At 48.5% G+C, this 18,676-nt stretch overlaps 1 protein-coding gene across 1 annotated transcript in view; it reads left to right on the top strand.

Moving 5' to 3' along the window:
- ZZZ3 (zinc finger ZZ-type containing 3) overlaps positions 1–18,676 on the top strand; it is a 61,424-nt gene that overhangs the window by 27,010 nt on the left and 15,738 nt on the right. The window contains exon 3 of the mRNA XM_073645264.1: positions 6,041–6,290. Within this exon, the coding sequence (XP_073501365.1) occupies positions 6,041–6,290 (250 nt within the window). The remainder of the gene's footprint in view (positions 1–6,040; positions 6,291–18,676) is intronic.

The following is an 18,676-nucleotide window of genomic DNA, read 5'->3' as shown; positions in this document are numbered from 1 at the left end:
AGTTTGCCAAAAGACATGTGGGAGACTCCTCAAATGTATGAAGGAAGGTGCTGTGGTCAGAGGAGACCAAAACTGTACTTTTTGGTCACCAAGTTAAACTGTCTGGTGCCAAACCAACATAGTTCATCACCCCAAGAACACCATCCTCACAGTGAAACATGGTGGTGACAGCATCATGCCGTGGGGATGTTTTTTAGCAGCAGGGACAGGGAAAATGGTCCAAGTCGAGGGGAAGATGAATGGTGAGAAATACAGGGATATTCTTGAGCAAAACCTGTTTCAGTCTGTCAGTGATTTGATACTGGGACGGATGTTCACCTTCCAACAAGACAATGACCCAAAGGACACTGCTAAAGCAACACTCGAGTGGTTTAAGAGGAAACATGTCAATATTCTGGAGGGACTGAGTCACAGCCCAGACCTAAATCCAATGGAGAATCTGTGGTCAGACGTGAAGATAGATGGTTTCCTCTGGTGAACAGCAAACCTGAAGGAGCTGGAGCAGTTTTGCCTTGAGGAATGAGCAAGAATCCCAGTGGTGAGATGGGGAAAGCTCAGAGAGACTTATCCAAAGCGACTTGCAGCTGTAATTGCCGCAAAAGGAGGCTCCACAAAGTACTGACTTTAGTGGGGTGAATAGTTATGCACACTGAAGACTTCAGTTATTTTACCCTATTTGTTCTTTGCTTCATAATAAAAAGAAAACCAAATGTTCTCAGTTGTCGGCATGTTCTCTACATGAACTGATGCAAACGCGTAAAAAACAGTAAAATTCCAGGTTGTGAGGTAGCAAAACACGAAAAATGCCAAAGGGGGTGAATACTTTTGCCAGGCACTGTAAGTAAAAAAAAGTAATACGAATTGCGAGCGAACGTGTCCGTCATTCAACGTAAAAAATGAGAGGAGAAAGTGAGGATCGGGAGCCGCAGGTGCTGGAAATCTCCAGAGGGTTGTACACGACCGACCACTAGAGGGCAGCGTCTTTTTCTCATGTTTTTCCACCACTGATCATGCGATCGTCGCCTGTAAAGGGACAGAATCCTTTTTTTTTGGTCGCAGTAACCCGTGTGTGCTGCAGGATTTATTCGGGGCTGTCACATGGATATTAAGGTCATCGCTCCTCCCGGATGTAGGATTTATTCTTGTATGACTGCCTATACGTAATAATAACTCTTCATGGAAGTCTGCATTGTGCCGTTCCTGTGTTATTCCTCCTGGAAATATAGATGATGAAATTGACAACTGTACCGGTCACTATCAGTAGGGTTGGGGGGAAGTCGTAATTTGTGACTGTCGGCAGCGTTCGTGTCAGAATGTGCGAAGCTCCCCACATTCCAGGAGATTCGCCCAGAGATGTATTACTGACGGCCATCTTTGCAGCTGTCACTAGATGGCGCCGTTATACCACTGCTGTCTGTCTCTAGCTTGGATGTACGCAGCTCCACCGCAGGTTTATCATGTGCGCCCCGATCTCCCATCACTATGTGCTTATTGCCCCCGAACTGAGTGTTAGATAATACAAAGGGTTAATTAAAGGGTCCACCCAAAAATTACTATATACTATTGTATTTGAAAGGGAGACTCCCCCCGATCCTCAGCGCCTCTCTGGAGCCCGGCAGGTCCCCGTCCCCCCGTCAGGTGGCCGGCCTAGCGGTTAGCAATCGGGCATGTTGTTTCGGCTCCGGTTGTCTCGTGTCTGCGGCCACTAGCAAATAACGGCTGGTCTGGAAGGGGTTAACTGGGAAGGATGGTCATTGATTATGATGCCACCTGGTGGCTGCTTGAGGGAAGGCACATTATGAAACCCTGCAGGGACACTCGTTATCGGGCTGCAGACTAAAATAAATTAGAAAACTCCGTCACAAATATAAATATAAAAATATAGATAAAATATAAAGCTTAGAGCGCAGCGGCCGCATCTCAGTATTTGGCCCTCGACGACGGGCCCCTGCTAGGCATCGCACTTTCAACTATATCGGCTACCTGGACTATGTGGGGCCATTATACTGTATGGAGGACTATGTGGGCCCATTATACTGTATGGAGGACTATGTGGGGCCCATTATACTGTATGGAGGACTATGTGGGGCCATTATACTGTATGGAGGACTATGTGGGGCCCATTATACTGTATGGAGGGCTATGTGGGGCCATTATACTGTATGGAGAACTATGTGGAGCCCATTATACTGTATGGAGGACTATGTGGGGCCATTATACTGTATGGAGGACTATGTGGGCCCATTATACTGTATGGAGGACTATGTGGGGCCCATTATACTGTATGGAGGACTATGTGGGGCCCATTATACTGTATGGAGGACTATGTGGGGCCATTATACTGTATGGAGGACTATGTGGGCCCATTATACTGTATGGAGGACTATGTGGGCCCATTATACTGTATGGAGGACTATGTGGGCCCATTATACTGTATGGAGGACTATGTGGGGCCCATTATACTGTATGGAGGACTATGTGGGGCCATTATACTGTATGGAGGACTATGTGAGGCCCATTATTCTGTATGGAGGACTATGTGGGGCCATTATACTGTATGGAGGACTATGTGGGGCCCATTATACTGTATGGAGGACTATGTGGGGCCCATTATACTGTATGGAGGACTATGTGGGGCCCATTATACTGTATGGAGGACTATGTGGGGCCATTATACAGTATGGAGGACTATGTGGGGCCATTATACTGTATAGAGGGCTGTGTGGGGCCCATTATACTGTATAGAGGGCTGTGTGGGGCCCATTATACTGTATGGAGGGCTGTGTGGGGCCCATTATACTGTATGGAGGACTGTGTGGGGCCATTATACTGTATGGAGGGCTGTGTGGGGCCATTATACTGTATGGAGGGCTGTGTGGGGCCATTATACTGTATGGAGGGCTGTGTGGGGCCATTATACTGTATGGAGGACTATGTGGGGCCATTATACTGTATGGAGGGCTGTGCGGGGCCCATTATTCTGTATGGAGGGTTGTGTGGGGATCACAGTTGGGGAATCATACTGTGATTGGGTCTTTGTCTGGGGATTGAGGAGGGTACAGTACGGTCATCATACCTTGCGTGTGGAGGAATTCACTGTGGGGTTATCTCACTGTGCTTAGGGGCACATTTGTTGGCATCATACTTTATTATCTGTATTATTCAAGTTTTTTTTATCCTTTTATTACATATATGAATTAGACCATTGGGCCATGTGCTTTTTACTGCTCTTACATAACATATTATATTATTGCAATATTTTATTCTAAGATCTATTAATTAAAATTGACTTTGTTCGTGGACAATCCCTTTAAGTTTTTCCATATGAAAGGGTTCATCATTATATCTGATAAGGAAAAACTTCCTCAGTTGTAGACATTTCTTTAATATCCAGGTTGGCCGCGACTTTGTCCGAGCTTGTAATTTTGTCCTCAGTGTATTTGTGATGTCCCTGCACACGGAGGTGGTGGGCGCGTTGGTGGCGCAACTGCAGAGGGCAAGATGGGTTTTGCTTCCTTAACGTGGCGACAGAAGGCGTATACGGGTCTGTAGAGGTTGTGTGTTCAGGTGGCGCCTTTTGTCCGCTCTGTGGATATTTTCTCTGCATCTCGGCCCTCCGTCCGCCCCGCAGACACTTGGTCGCGCCTCGGCCCTCTGTCCGCCCCGCAGACACTTGGCCGCGCCTCGGCCCTCCGTACGCCCGCGCCTCGGCCCTCCGTCCGCCCCGCAGACACTGGGCCGCGCCTCGGCCCTCCGTCCGCCCCGCAGACACTTGGCCGCGCCTCGGCCCTCCGTCCGCCCGCGCCTCGGCCCTCCGTCCGCCCGCGCCTCGGCCCTCCGTCCGCCCGCGCCTCGGCCCTCCGTCCGCCCGCGCCTCGGCCCTCCGTCCGCCCCGCAGACACTGGGCCGCGCCTCGGCCCTCCGTCCGCCCCGCAGACACTGGGCCGCGCCTCTGCCCTCCGTCCGCCCCGCAGACACTGGGCCGCGCCTCGGCCCTCCGTCCGCCCCGCAGACACTGGGCCGCGCCTCGGCCCTCCGTCCGCCCCGCAGACACTGGGCCGCGCCTCGGCCCTCCGTCCGCCCCGCAGACACTGGGCCGCGCCTCGGCCCTCCGTCCGCCCCGCAGACACTGGGCCGCGCCTCGGCCCTCCGTCCGCCCCGCAGACACTGGGCCGCGCCTCGGCCCTCCGTCCGCCCCGCAGACACTGGGCCGCGCCTCGGCCCTCCGTCCGCCCCGCAGACACTGGGCCGCGCCTCGGCCCTCCGTCCGCCCCGCAGACACTGGGCCGCGCCTCGGCCCTCCGTCCGCCCCGCAGACACTGGGCCGCGCCTCGGCCCTCCGTCCGCCCCGCAGACACTGGGCCGCGCCTCGGCCCTCCGTCCGCCCCGCAGACACTGGGCCGCGCCTCGGCCCTCCGTCCGCCCCGCAGACACTGGGCCGCGCCTCGGCCCTCCGTCCGCCCCGCAGACACTGGGCCGCGCCTCGGCCCTCCGTCCGCCCCGCAGACACTGGGCCGCGCCTCGGCCCTCCGTCCGCCCCGCAGACACTGGGCCGCGCCTCGGCCCTCCGTCCGCCCCGCAGACACTGGGCCGCGCCTCGGCCCTCCGTCCGCCCCGCAGACACTGGGCCGCGCCTCGGCCCTCCGTCCGCCCCGCAGACACTGGGCCGCGCCTCGGCCCTCCGTCCGCCCCGCAGACACTGGGCCGCGCCTCGGCCCTCCGTCCGCCCCGCAGACACTGGGCCGCGCCTCGGCCCTCCGTCCGCCCCGCAGACACTGGGCCGCGCCTCGGCCCTCCGTCCGCCCCGCAGACACTGGGCCGCGCCTCGGCCCTCCGTCCGCCCCGCAGACACTGGGCCGCGCCTCGGCCCTCCGTCCGCCCCGCAGACACTGGGCCGCGCCTCGGCCCTCCGTCCGCCCCGCAGACACTGGGCCGCGCCTCGGCCCTCCGTCCGCCCCGCAGACACTGGGCCGCGCCTCGGCCCTCCGTCCGCCCCGCAGACACTGGGCCGCGCCTCGGCCCTCCGTCCGCCCCGCAGACACTGGGCCGCGCCTCGGCCCTCCGTCCGCCCCGCAGACACTGGGCCGCGCCTCGGCCCTCCGTCCGCCCCGCAGACACTGGGCCGCGCCTCGGCCCTCCGTCCGCCCCGCAGACACTGGGCCGCGCCTCGGCCCTCCGTCCGCCCCGCAGACACTGGGCCGCGCCTCGGCCCACCGTCCGCCCCGCAGACACTGGGCCGCGCCTCGGCCCACCGTCCGCCCCGCAGACACTGGGCCGCGCCTCGGCCCACCGTCCGCCCCGCAGACACTGGGCCGCGCCTCGGCCCACCGTCCGCCCCGCAGACACTGGGCCGCGCCTCGGCCCACCGTCCGCCCCGCAGACACTGGGCCGCGCCTCGGCCCACCGTCCGCCCCGCAGACACTGGGCCGCGCCTCGGCCCACCGTCCGCCCCGCAGACACTGGGCCGCGCCTCGGCCCACCGTCCGCCCCGCAGACACTGGGCCGCGCCTCGGCCCACCGTCCGCCCCGCAGACACTGGGCCGCGCCTCGGCCCACCGTCCGCCCCGCAGACACTGGGCCGCGCCTCGGCCCACCGTCCGCCCCGCAGACACTGGGCCGCGCCTCGGCCCACCGTCCGCCCCGCAGACACTGGGCCGCGCCTCGGCCCACCGTCCGCCCCGCAGACACTGGGCCGCGCCTCGGCCCACCGTCCGCCCCGCAGACACTGGGCCGCGCCTCGGCCCACCGTCCGCCCCGCAGACACTGGGCCGCGCCTCGGCCCACCGTCCGCCCCGCAGACACTGGGCCGCGCCTCGGCCCACCGTCCGCCCCGCAGACACTGGGCCGCGCCTCGGCCCACCGTCCGCCCCGCAGACACTGGGCCGCGCCTCGGCCCACCGTCCGCCCCGCAGACACTGGGCCGCGCCTCGGCCCACCGTCCGCCCCGCAGACACTGGGCCGCGCCTCGGCCCACCGTCCGCCCCGCAGACACTGGGCCGCGCCTCTGCATCGCTGCTGACTGTCTCTTTTGTCCCCGCAGTTATCAGAGGCTCTTGCAGACGATTTCCGTGCTGGAGGCGCAGCGCTCGCAGGCCGTGCTAGACATGGAGAGGTTATCGCAGCACCAGAGGGACGCCCTGACCGATCCTGTGGGATTTGTGGAAAAACTTCAAGAGAAGGTATTGAGCGCAGCGCCCCCACCCCCGACGCTGCCTACATGGAAATGCTGGTGCTTTCGGGGTTACACACGTGGTCAAAATTGTTGGTCCCCCTCGTTTAATGAAAGAGTAACCACAATGGTCACAGAAATAACTTGAATCTGACAAAAGTAATAATAAATTAAAAATCTATGAAAATGAACAAATGAAAGTCAGACATTGCTTTTCTGCTTCCACATGAAATCGGCCTGGACAGAAATGATGGTTCTTCTTCTTAACTTAATATTTTGTTGAACCTTTTGAGGCGATCACTGCAATCAGACGATTCCTGTAACTGTCAATGAGACTTCTGCGCCTCTCCACAGGTATTTTGGAGACTCCTCATGAGTAAACTGCTCCAGTTGTCTCATGGTTGAAGGTCGCCTTTTCCAGACGCCATGTTTCAGCTCTTTCCAAAGATGCTCAATAGGATTTAGGTCAGGGCTCATAGAAGCCACTTCAGAATAGTCCAGTGTTTTCCTCTTAGCCATTCTTAGGTGTTTTTAGCTGTGTGTTTTGGGTCATTATCCTGGTGCAAGACCAATGACCTGCGACTGAGACCAAGCTTTCTGACACTGGGCAGCACATTTCTTTCTAGAATCCCTTGATAGTCTTGAGATTTCATTGTACCCTGCACAGATTCAAGACACCCTGTGCCAGGTGCAGCAAAGCAGCCCCAGAACATAACAGAGCCTCCACCATGTTTCACAGTAGGGACAGTGTTCTTTTCTTGATATGCCTCATTTTTCCATCTGTGAACATAGAGCTGATGTTCCTTGCCAAAAACTTCAATTTTTGTCTCATCTGTCCATAGGACATTCTCCCAGAAGCTTTGTGGCTTGTCAACATGTAGCTTGACAAATTCCAGTCTGTCTTTTTTATGATTTTTTTTCAACAATGGTGTTCTCCTTTGTCGTCTCCCACTTTGGATCAAACAACGACGGATGGTCCGATCTGACACTGATGTTCCTTGAGCTTGAAGTTCACCTTTAATCTCTTTAATAATAATAATAATAATAATTTTTATTTATATAGCGCCAACATATTCCGCAGCACTTTACAATTAAGCGGGGACATGTACAAACAATAAATTCAATACAAGGTGAGACAGTTTAAACAGTTACATCAGGAGCGAGGGTCCGGCTGCTCGCAAGCTTACATTCTACAAGGAAATGGGGGAACACAATAGGTGGAAAGTGCTTGTTATTTCAGGTCTGGCAATTATAATAATAATAAGTTGGCATCATATAAAGCTGTATGATCCGGTCTTCAGCCTGTATGTTCCAGTGCAATACTCAATTACCGAGTGCAGTTATCGTGTGCATGGAGGGTGTAGAGACAGATGAACAGTAGGGAGCAGATTCTGAATAGTATTTAGGAGGGAACAGGGGAAAGTTAGTTTACTGGGTATTTCAGGTGGTAGGCTTGTTTAAAGAGATGGGTTTTTAAAGCGCGCTTGAAGACATCGGGGCTAGGCATCAATCGGATCGTCTAGGATAGAGCATTCCAGAGAACTGGTGCAGCACGAAAGAAGTCTTGGAGACGGAGGTGCGAGGTTCGGATTATGGGGGATGTTAGTCTTAGGTCATTTGTGGAACGGAGGGCACGTGTAGGACGATAGACTGAGATGAGAAAGGAGATATAACCCGGGGCAGAACTGTGGAGAGCTTTGTGGGTGAGAGCAATGAGTTTATATTGGACCCTGTAGCGAATGGGTAACCAGTGTAATGACTGGCACAAGGTGGAGGCATCGGTGAAGCGGCTGGACAGAAATACGACCCTGGCTGCCGCATTCAGGACAGATTGGAGAGGGGAAATTTTGGTAAGAGGGAGACCGATCTGAAGAGAGTTGCAGTAGTCCAGACGAGAGTGAATAAGAGCGACAGTAAGAGTTTTAGCAGTTTCAAAAGTGAGAAAAGATTGGATTCTGGAGATGTTTTTAAGGTGCAGGTGACAAGAGCGGGTGAGTGATCGGATTTAGGGAGTAAAGGAAAGGTTAGTGTCGAATATGACCCCAAGTCAGCGGGCGTGCTGCTGGGAGTTATGGTTGACCCCTCCAAGGTAATTTCGATGTTAGGTAGAGTTGGATTAGTAGAGGGGAGAAACACAAGAAGTTCAGTTTTGGAGAGATTCAGTATCAGATAGAGGGAGGACATGATGCTAGACACAGCAGACAGACAATCCTTGGTATTTTGTATTAGGGTAGGGGTGATGTCAGGGGAAGAAGTGTATAGTTGGGTGTCGTCAGCATAGAGATGATACTGGAACCCAAATCTGATGATTGTTTGTCCAATAGGGGCAGTGTATAGAAAGAGGAAGAGGGGGCCTAGGACTGAGCCCTGCGGGACCCCGATAGTAAGGGGACGAGGAGAGGAAGAGGAGCCGGCAAAAGAAACAGTGAAGGAGCGGTCAGAGGAAGGAGGAGAACCAGGAGAGAACAGTGTTCTTGAGGCCGATAGAGCGGAGCATAGTGAGGAGGAGCTGGTGATCCACAGTGTCAAATGCTGCAGAGATCCAGGAGATCAGCAGGGAGCAGTGACCATTAGATTTGGCTGTTAGTAGATCATTAGAGACTTTAGTGAGGGCAGTTTCAGTAGAGTGTGAGGAGCGGAAACCAGATTGTAGAGGGTCGAGGAGAGAGTTATCTGAGAGACAGCGGATTAGGCGGGAGTGGACCAGGCGTTCCAGGAGTTTAGAGATGAAAGGAAGGTTAGAGACAGGTCTGTAGTTAGCAGTGCAGTTCTGGTCCAGGGATGGCTTTTTAAGTAAAGGGGTTATGATGGCATGTTTAACTGAGGAGGGAAAGATACCTGACGAAAGAGAGAGGTTAAATATTTTAGTCAGGTGAGTGGTGACCACCGGTGAGAGAGACTGCCGGAGATGTGAAGGAATGGGGTCACTGTTGCAGGTTGTAGGACGAGAAGAATCGAGGAGCTGGGTAACTTCTTCTTCTGTAACAGGCTCAAAGATGGCTAGTGAGCTTGAAGTGCTCTTTACAAGTTATCCTGGGCTCTTTTGTTACCATTCGTATTATCCGTCTCTTTAATTTGTCATCAATTTTCCTCCTTTGGCCACGTCCAGGGAGGTTGGATACAGTCCCATCGATCTTAAATTTCTGAATAATATGTGCAACTGTAGTCACAGGAACATCAAGCTGCTTGGAGATGGTCTTATAACCTTTACCTTTAACATGCTTGTCTATAATTTTCTTTCTAATCTCCTGAGAAAACTCTTTCCTTTGCTTCCTCTGGTCCATGTTGAGTGTGGTACACACCATGTCACCAAACAGCACAGTGAGTATCTGTAGCCCTATATACAGCACAGTGAGGATCTGTAGCCCTATATACAGGCACAGTGAGTATCTGTAGCTCTATATACAGCACAGTGAGTATCTGTAGCTCTATATACAGGCACAGTGAGTATCTGTAGCTCTATATACAGCACAGTGAGTATCTGTAGCCCTATATACAGCACAGTGAGTATCTGTAGCCCTATATACAGCACAGTGAGTATCTGTAGTCCTATATACAGCACAGTGAGTATCTGTAGCCCTATATACAGCACAGTGAGTATCTGTAGCCCTATATACAGCACAGTGAGTATCTGTAGCTCTATATACAGGCACAGTGAGTATCTGTAGCTCTATATACAGGCACAGTGAGTATCTGTAGCTCTATATACAGGCACAGTGAGTATCTGTAGCTCTATATACAGCACAGTGAGTATCTGTAGCTCTATATACAGCACAGTGAGTATCTGTAGCCCTATATACAGCACAGTGAGTATCTGTAGCTCTATATAAAGCACAGTGAGTATCTGTAGCTCTATATACAGCACAGTGAGTATCTGTAGCTCTATATACAGGCACAGTGAGTATCTGTAGCTCTATATACAGGCACAGTGAGTATCTGTAGCCCTATATACAGCACAGTGAGTATCTGTAGCCCTATATACAGCACAGTGAGTATCTGTAGTCCTATATACAGGCACAGTGAGTATCTGTAGCTCTATATACAGCACAGTGAGTATCTGTAGCCCTATATACAGCACAGTGAGTATCTGTAGCCCTATATACAGCACAGTGAGTATCTGTAGCTCTATATACAGCACAGTGAGTATCTGTAGCCCTATATACAGGCACAGTGAGTATCTGTAGCTCTATATACAGGCACAGTGAGTATCTGTAGCCCTATATACAGCACAGTGAGTATCTGTAGCTCTATATACAGGCACAGTGCGTATCTGTAGCTCTATATACGGCACAGTGGTATCTGTAGCCCTATATACAGCACAGTGAGTATCTGTAGCCCTATATACAGCACAGTGAGTATCTGTAGCTCTATATACAGGCACAGTGAGTATCTGTAGTCCTATATACAGCACAGTGAGTATCTGTAGCCCTGTATACAGCACAGTGAGTATCTGTAGCTCTATATACAGCACAGTGAGTATCTGTAGCTCTATATACAGCACAGTGAGTATCTGTAGCTCTATATACAGCACAGTGAGTATCTGTAGCTCTATATACAGCACAGTGAGTATCTGTAGCCCTATATACAGGTACAGTGAGTATCTGTAGCTCTATATACAGCACAGTGAGTATCTGTAGCTCTATATACAGCACAGTGAGTATCTGTAGTCCTATATACAGGCACAGTGAGTATCTGTAGTCCTATATACAGCACAGTGAGTATCTGTAGCCCTATATACAGGCACAGTGAGTATCTGTAGCTCTATATACAGGCACAGTGAGTATCTGTAGTCCTATATACAGGCACAGTGAGTATCTGTAGCTCTATATACAGGCACAGTGAGTATCTGTAGCTCTATATACAGCACAGTGAGTATCTGTAGTCCTATATACAGGCACAGTGAGTATCTGTAGCCCTATATACAGCACAGTGAGTATCTGTAGCTCTATATACAGGCACAGTGAGTATCTGTAGCTCTATATACAGCACAGTGAGTATCTGTAGCTCTATATACAGGCACAGTGAGTATCTGTAGCCCTATATACAGCACAGTGAGTATCTGTAGCTCTATATACAGCACAGTGACTATCTGTAGCTCTATATACAGGCACAGTGAGTATCTGTAGCTCTATATACAGGCACAGTGAGTATCTGTAGCTCTATATACAGCACAGTGAGTATCTGTAGCTCTATATACAGCACAGTGACTATCTGTAGCTCTATATACAGCACAGTGAGTATCTGTAGTCCTATATACAGTACAGTGAGTATCTGTAGCTCTATATACAGCACAGTGAGTATCTGTAGCTCTATATACAGGCACAGTGAGTATCTGTAGCCCTATATACAGCACAGTGAGTATCTGTAGCCCTATATACAGCACAGTGAGTATCTGTAGCCCTATATACAGGCACAGTGAGTATCTGTAGCCCTATATACAGGCACAGTGAGTATCTGTAGTCCTATATACAGCACAGTGAGTATCTGTAGCCCTATATACAGGCACAGTGAGTATCTGTAGCCCTATATACAGGCACAGTGAGTATCTGTAGTCCTATATACAGGCACAGTGAGTATCTGTAGCCCTATATACAGGCACAGTGAGTATCTGTAGCCCTATATACAGCACAGTGAGTATCTGTAGCCCTATATACAGGCACAGTGATTATCTGTAGCCCTATATACAGCACAGTGAGTATCTGTAGCCCTATATACAGGCACAGTGAGTATCTGTAGCCCTATATACAGGCACAGTGAGTATCTGTAGCTCTATATACAGGCACAGTGAGTATCTGTAGCTCTATATACAGCACAGTGAGTATCTGTAGCTCTATATACAGCACAGTGAGTATCTGTAGCCCTATATACAGCACAGTGAGTATCTGTAGCTCTATATACAGGCACAGTGAGTATCTGTAGCTCTATATACAGGCACAGTGAGTATCTGTAGCCCTATATACAGCACAGTGAGTATCTGTAGCTCTATATACAGCACAGTGAGTATCTGTAGCCCTATATACAGCACAGTGAGTATCTGTAGCCCTATATACAGGCACAGTGAGTATCTGTAGCCCTATATACAGGCACAGTGAGTATCTGTAGCCCTATATACAGCACAGTGAGTATCTGTAGCCCTATATACAGGCACAGTGAGTATCTGTAGCTCTATATACAGGCACAGTGAGTATCTGTAGCTCTATATACAGGCACAGTGAGTATCTGTAGCTCTATATACAGCACAGTGAGTATCTGTAGCTCTATTTACAGCACAGTGAGTATCTGTAGCTCTATATACAGCACAGTGAGTATCTGTAGCTCTATATACAGGCACAGTGAGTATCTGTAGCTCTATATACAGGCACAGTGAGTATCTGTAGTCCTATATACAGCACAGTGAGTATCTGTAGCTCTATTTACAGCACAGTGAGTATCTGTAGCCCTATATACAGCACAGTGAGTATCTGTAGCTCTATATACAGCACAGTGAGTATCTGTAGTCCTATATACAGGCACAGTGAGTATCTGTAGCTCTATATACAGCACAGTGAGTATCTGTAGCTCTATATACAGGCACAGTGAGTATCTGTAGCTCTATATACAGGCACAGTGAGTATCTGTAGCTCTATATACAGGCACAGTGAGTATCTGTAGTCCTATATACAGCACAGTGAGTATCTGTAGCTCTATATACAGGCACAGTGAGTATCTGTAGCTCTATATACAGGCACAGTGAGTATCTGTAGTCCTATATACAGCACAGTGAGTATCTGTAGCTCTATTTACAGCACAGTGAGTATCTGTAGCCCTATATACAGCACAGTGAGTATCTGTAGCTCTATATACAGCACAGTGAGTATCTGTAGTCCTATATACAGGCACAGTGAGTATCTGTAGCTCTATATACAGCACAGTGAGTATCTGTAGCTCTATATACAGGCACAGTGAGTATCTGTAGCTCTATATACAGGCACAGTGAGTATCTGTAGCTCTATATACAGGCACAGTGAGTATCTGTAGTCCTATATACAGGCACAGTGAGTATCTGTAGCTCTATATACAGGCACAGTGAGTATCTGTAGCTCTATATACAGGCACAGTGAGTATCTGTAGCCCTATATACAGGCACAGTGAGTATCTGTAGCTCTATATACAGGCACAGTGAGTATCTGTAGTCCTATATACAGGCACAGTGAGTATCTGTAGTCCTATATACAGGCACAGTGAGTATCTGTAGCCCTATATACAGCACAGTGAGTATCTGTAGCTCTATATACAGCACAGTGAGTATCTGTAGCCCTATATACAGCACAGTGAGTATCTGTAGCTCTATATACAGCACAGTGAGTATCTGTAGTCCTATATACAGGCACAGTGAGTATCTGTAGCCCTATATACAGCACAGTGAGTATCTGTAGCTCTATATACAGCACAGTGAGTATCTGTAGCTCTATATACAGGCACAGTGAGTATCTGTAGCTCTATATACAGGCACAGTGAGTATCTGTAGCCCTATATACAGCACAGTGAGTATCTGTAGCTCTATATACAGCACAGTGAGTATCTGTAGTCCTATATACAGCACAGTGAGTATCTGTAGCTCTATATACAGCACAGTGAGTATCTGTAGCTCTATATACAGGCACAGTGAGTATCTGTAGCCCTATATACAGGCACAGTGAGTACCTGTAGCTCTATATACAGCACAGTGAGTATCTGTAGCTCTATTTACAGCACAGTGAGTATCTGTAGCTCTATATACAGGCACAGTGAGTATCTGTAGCTCTATATACAGCACAGTGAGTATCTGTAGCCCTATATACAGCACAGTGAGTATCTGTAGCTCTATATACAGCACAGTGAGTATCTGTAGCTCTATATACAGGCACAGTGAGTATCTGTAGTCCTATATACAGCACAGTGAGTATCTGTAGCTCTATATACAGCACAGTGAGTATCTGTAGCTCTATTTACAGCACAGTGAGTATCTGTAGCTCTATTTACAGCACAGTGAGTATCTGTAGCTCTATATACAGGCACAGTGAGTATCTGTAGTCCTATATACAGCACAGTGAGTATCTGTAGCTCTATATACAGCACAGTGAGTATCTGTAGCTCTATATACAGCACAGTGAGTATCTGTAGCTCTATTTACAGCACAGTGAGTATCTGTAGCTCTATTTACAGCACAGTGAGTATCTGTAGCCCTATATACAGCACAGTGAGTATCTGTAGCTCTATATACAGGCACAGTGAGTATCTGTAGCTCTATATACAGGCACAGTGAGTATCTGTAGCTCTATATACAGGCACAGTGAGTATCTGTAGCTCTATATACAGCACAGTGAGTATCTGTAGTCCTATATACAGGCACAGTGAGTATCTGTAGCTCTATATACAGCACAGTGAGTATCTGTAGCTCTATATACAGGCACAGTGAGTATCTGTAGTCCTATATACAGCACAGTGAGTATCTGTAGCTCTATATACAGCACAGTGAGTATCTGTAGCTCTATTTACAGCACAGTGAGTATCTGTAGCCCTATATACAGCACAGTGAGTATCTGTAGCTCTATATACAGCACAGTGAGTATCTGTAGCTCTATATACAGGCACAGTGAGTATCTGTAGCTCTATATACAGGCACAGTGAGTATCTGTAGTCCTATATACAGCACAGTGAGTATCTGTAGCTCTATATACAGCACAGTGAGTATCTGTAGCTCTATATACAGCACAGTGAGTATCTGTAGTCCTATATACAGGCACAGTGAGTATCTGTAGTCCTATATACAGGCACAGTGAGTATCTGTAGCCCTATATACAGCACAGTGAGTATCTGTAGCTCTATATACAGCACAGTGAGTATCTGTAGCCCTATATACAGCACAGTGAGTATCTGTAGCTCTATATACAGCACAGTGAGTATCTGTAGTCCTATATACAGGCACAGTGAGTATCTGTAGCTCTATATACAGGCACAGTGAGTATCTGTAGCTCTATATACAGCACAGTGAGTTTCTGTAGCTCTATATACAGGCACAGTGAGTATCTGTAGCTCTATATACAGCACAGTGAGTATCTGTAGTCCTATATACAGCACAGTGAGTATCTGTAGCTCTATATACAGGCACAGTGAGTATCTGTAGCTCTATATACAGGCACAGTGAGTATCTGTAGCCCTATATACAGGCACAGTGAGTATCTGTAGCTCTATATACAGGCACAGTGAGTATCTGTAGCTCTATATACAGCACAGTGAGTATCTGTAGCTCTATATACAGCACAGTGAGTATCTGTAGCTCTATATACAGGCACAGTGAGTATCTGTAGCTCTATATACAGGCACAGTGAGTATCTGTAGTCCTATATACAGGCACAGTGAGTATCTGTAGTTCTATATACAGGCACAGTGAGTATCTGTAGCTCTATATACAGGCACAGTGAGTATCTGTAGCTCTATATACAGGCACAGTGAGTATCTGTAGTCCTATATACAGCACAGTGAGTATCTGTAGCTCTATATACAGCACAGTGAGTATCTGTAGCCCTATATACAGGCACAGTGAGTATCTGTAGCCCTATATACAGCACAGTGAGTATCTGTAGCTCTATATACAGCACAGTGAGTATCTGTAGCCCTATATACAGGCACAGTGAGTATCTGTAGCCCTATATACATCACAGTGAGTATGTGTAGCTCTATATACAGGCACAGTGAGTATCTGTAGCCCTATATACAGCACAGTGAGTATCTGTAGCCCTATATACAGCACAGTGAGTATCTGTAGTCCTATATACAGGCACAGTGAGTATCTGTAGCTCTATATACAGGTACAGTGAGTATCTGTAGCTCTATATACAGGCACAGTGAGTATCTGTAGCCCTATATACAGGCACAGTGAGTATCTGTAGTCCTATATACAGGCACAGTGAGTATCTGTAGTCCTATATACAGGCACAGTGAGTATCTGTAGTCCTATATACAGGCACAGTGAGTATCTGTAGCCCTATATACAGCACAGTGAGTATCTGTAGCTCTATATACAGCACAGTGAGTATCTGTAGCCCTATATACAGCACAGTGAGTATCTGTAGCTCTATATACAGCACAGTGAGTATCTGTAGTCCTATATACAGGCACAGTGAGTATCTGTAGCTCTATATACAGGCACAGTGAGTATCTGTAGCCCTATATACAGCACAGTGAGTATCTGTAGCTCTATATACAGCACAGTGAGTATCTGTAGTCCTATATACAGGCACAGTGAGTATCTGTAGCTCTATATACAGGCACAGTGAGTATCTGTAGTCCTATATACAGCACAGTGAGTATCTGTAGCTCTATATACAGCACAGTGAGTATCTGTAGCTCTATATACAGGCACAGTGAGTATCTGTAGCCCTATATACAGGCACAGTGATTATCTGTAGCTCTATATACAGCACAGTGAGTATCTGTAGCTCTATATACAGGCACAGTGAGTATCTGTAGCCCTATATACAGGCACAGTGAGTATCTGTAGCTCTATATACAGCACAGTGAGTATCTGTAGCTCTATTTACAGCACAGTGAGTATCTGTAGCTCTATATACAGGCACAGTGAGTATCTGTAGCTCTATATACAGCACAGTGAGTATCTGTAGCCCTATATACAGCACAGTGAGTATCTGTAGTCCTATATACAGCACAGTGAGTGTCTGTAGCTCTATATACAGCACAGTGAGTATCTGTAGCTCTATATACAGCACAGTGAGTATCTGTAGCTCTATATACAGGCACAGTGAGTATCTGTAGCTCTATATACAGCACAGTGAGTATCTGTAGCTCTATATACAGCACAGTGAGTATCTGTAGCCCTATATACAGGTACAGTGAGTATCTGTAGCTCTATATACAGCACAGTGAGTATCTGTAGCTCTATATACAGCACAGTGAGTATCTGTAGTCCTATATACAGGCACAGTGAGTATCTGTAGTCCTATATACAGCACAGTGAGTATCTGTAGCCCTATATACAGGCACAGTGAGTATCTGTAGTCCTATATACAGCACAGTGAGTATCTGTAGCCCTATATACAGCACAGTGAGTATCTGTAGCCCTATATACAGGCACAGTGAGTATCTGTAGTCCTATATACAGGCACAGTGAGTATCTGTAGTCCTATATACAGCACAGTGAGTATCTGTAGCCCTATATACAGGCACAGTGAGTATCTGTAGCCCTATATACAGGCACAGTGAGTATCTGTAGCCCTATATACAGGCACAGTGAGTATCTGTAGCCCTATATACAGGCACAGTGAGTATCTGTAGCTCTATATACAGCACAGTGAGTATCTGTAGCTCTATATACAGCACAGTGAGTATCTGTAGCCCTATATACAGCACAGTGAGTATCTGTAGCCCTATATACAGGCACAGTGAGTATCTGTAGCTCTATATACAGGCACAGTGAGTATCTGTAGTCCTATATACAGGCACAGTGAGTATCTGTAGCTCTATATACAGGCACAGTGAGTATCTGTAGCTCTATATACAGCACAGTGAGTATCTGTAGTCCTATATACAGGCACAGTGAGTATCTGTAGCCCTATATACAGCACAGTGAGTATCTGTAGCTCTATATACAGGCACAGTGAGTATCTGTAGCTCTATATACAGGCACAGTGAGTATCTGTAGCTCTATATACAGCACAGTGAGTATCTGTAGCTCTATATACAGGCACAGTGAGTATCTGTAGCTCTATATACAGGCACAGTGAGTATCTGTAGCTCTATATACAGCACAGTGAGTATCTGTAGCTCTATATACAGCACAGTGACTATCTGTAGCTCTATATACAGGCACAGTGAGTATCTGTAGCTCTATATACAGCACAGTGAGTATCTGTAGCCCTATATACAGCACAGTGAGTATCTGTAGCCCTATATACAGCACAGTGAGTATCTGTAGCCCTATATACAGGCACAGTGAGTATCTGTAGCCCTATATACAGGCACAGTGAGTATCTGTAGTCCTATATACAGCACAGTGAGTATCTGTAGCCCTATATACAGGCACAGTGAGTATCTGTAGCCCTATATACAGGCACAGTGAGTATCTGTAGTCCTATATACAGGCACAGTGAGTATCTGTAGCCCTATATACAGGCACAGTGAGTATCTGTAGCTCTATATACAGCACAGTGAGTATCTGTAGCCCTATATACAGGCACAGTGATTATCTGTAGCCCTATATACAGCACAGTGAGTATCTGTAGCCCTATATACAGGCACAGTGAGTATCTGTAGCCCTATATACAGGCACAGTGAGTATCTGTAGCTCTATATACAGGACAGTGAGTATCTGTAGCTCTATATACAGCACAGTGAGTATCTGTAGCTCTATATACAGCACAGTGAGTATCTGTAGCCCTATATACAGCACAGTGAGTATCTGTAGCTCTATATACAGGCACAGTGAGTATCTGTAGCTCTATATACAGGCACAGTGAGTATCTGTAGCCC

This window comes from Phyllobates terribilis, unplaced genomic scaffold, assembly GCF_046119375.1.
Source record: "Phyllobates terribilis strain yellow unplaced genomic scaffold, ASM4611937v1 Scaffold_8__6_contigs__length_399053987, whole genome shotgun sequence".
Taxonomy (NCBI): Eukaryota; Metazoa; Chordata; class Amphibia; order Anura; family Dendrobatidae; genus Phyllobates; species Phyllobates terribilis.
This window is presented reverse-complemented; position numbering and strand designations above follow the sequence as displayed.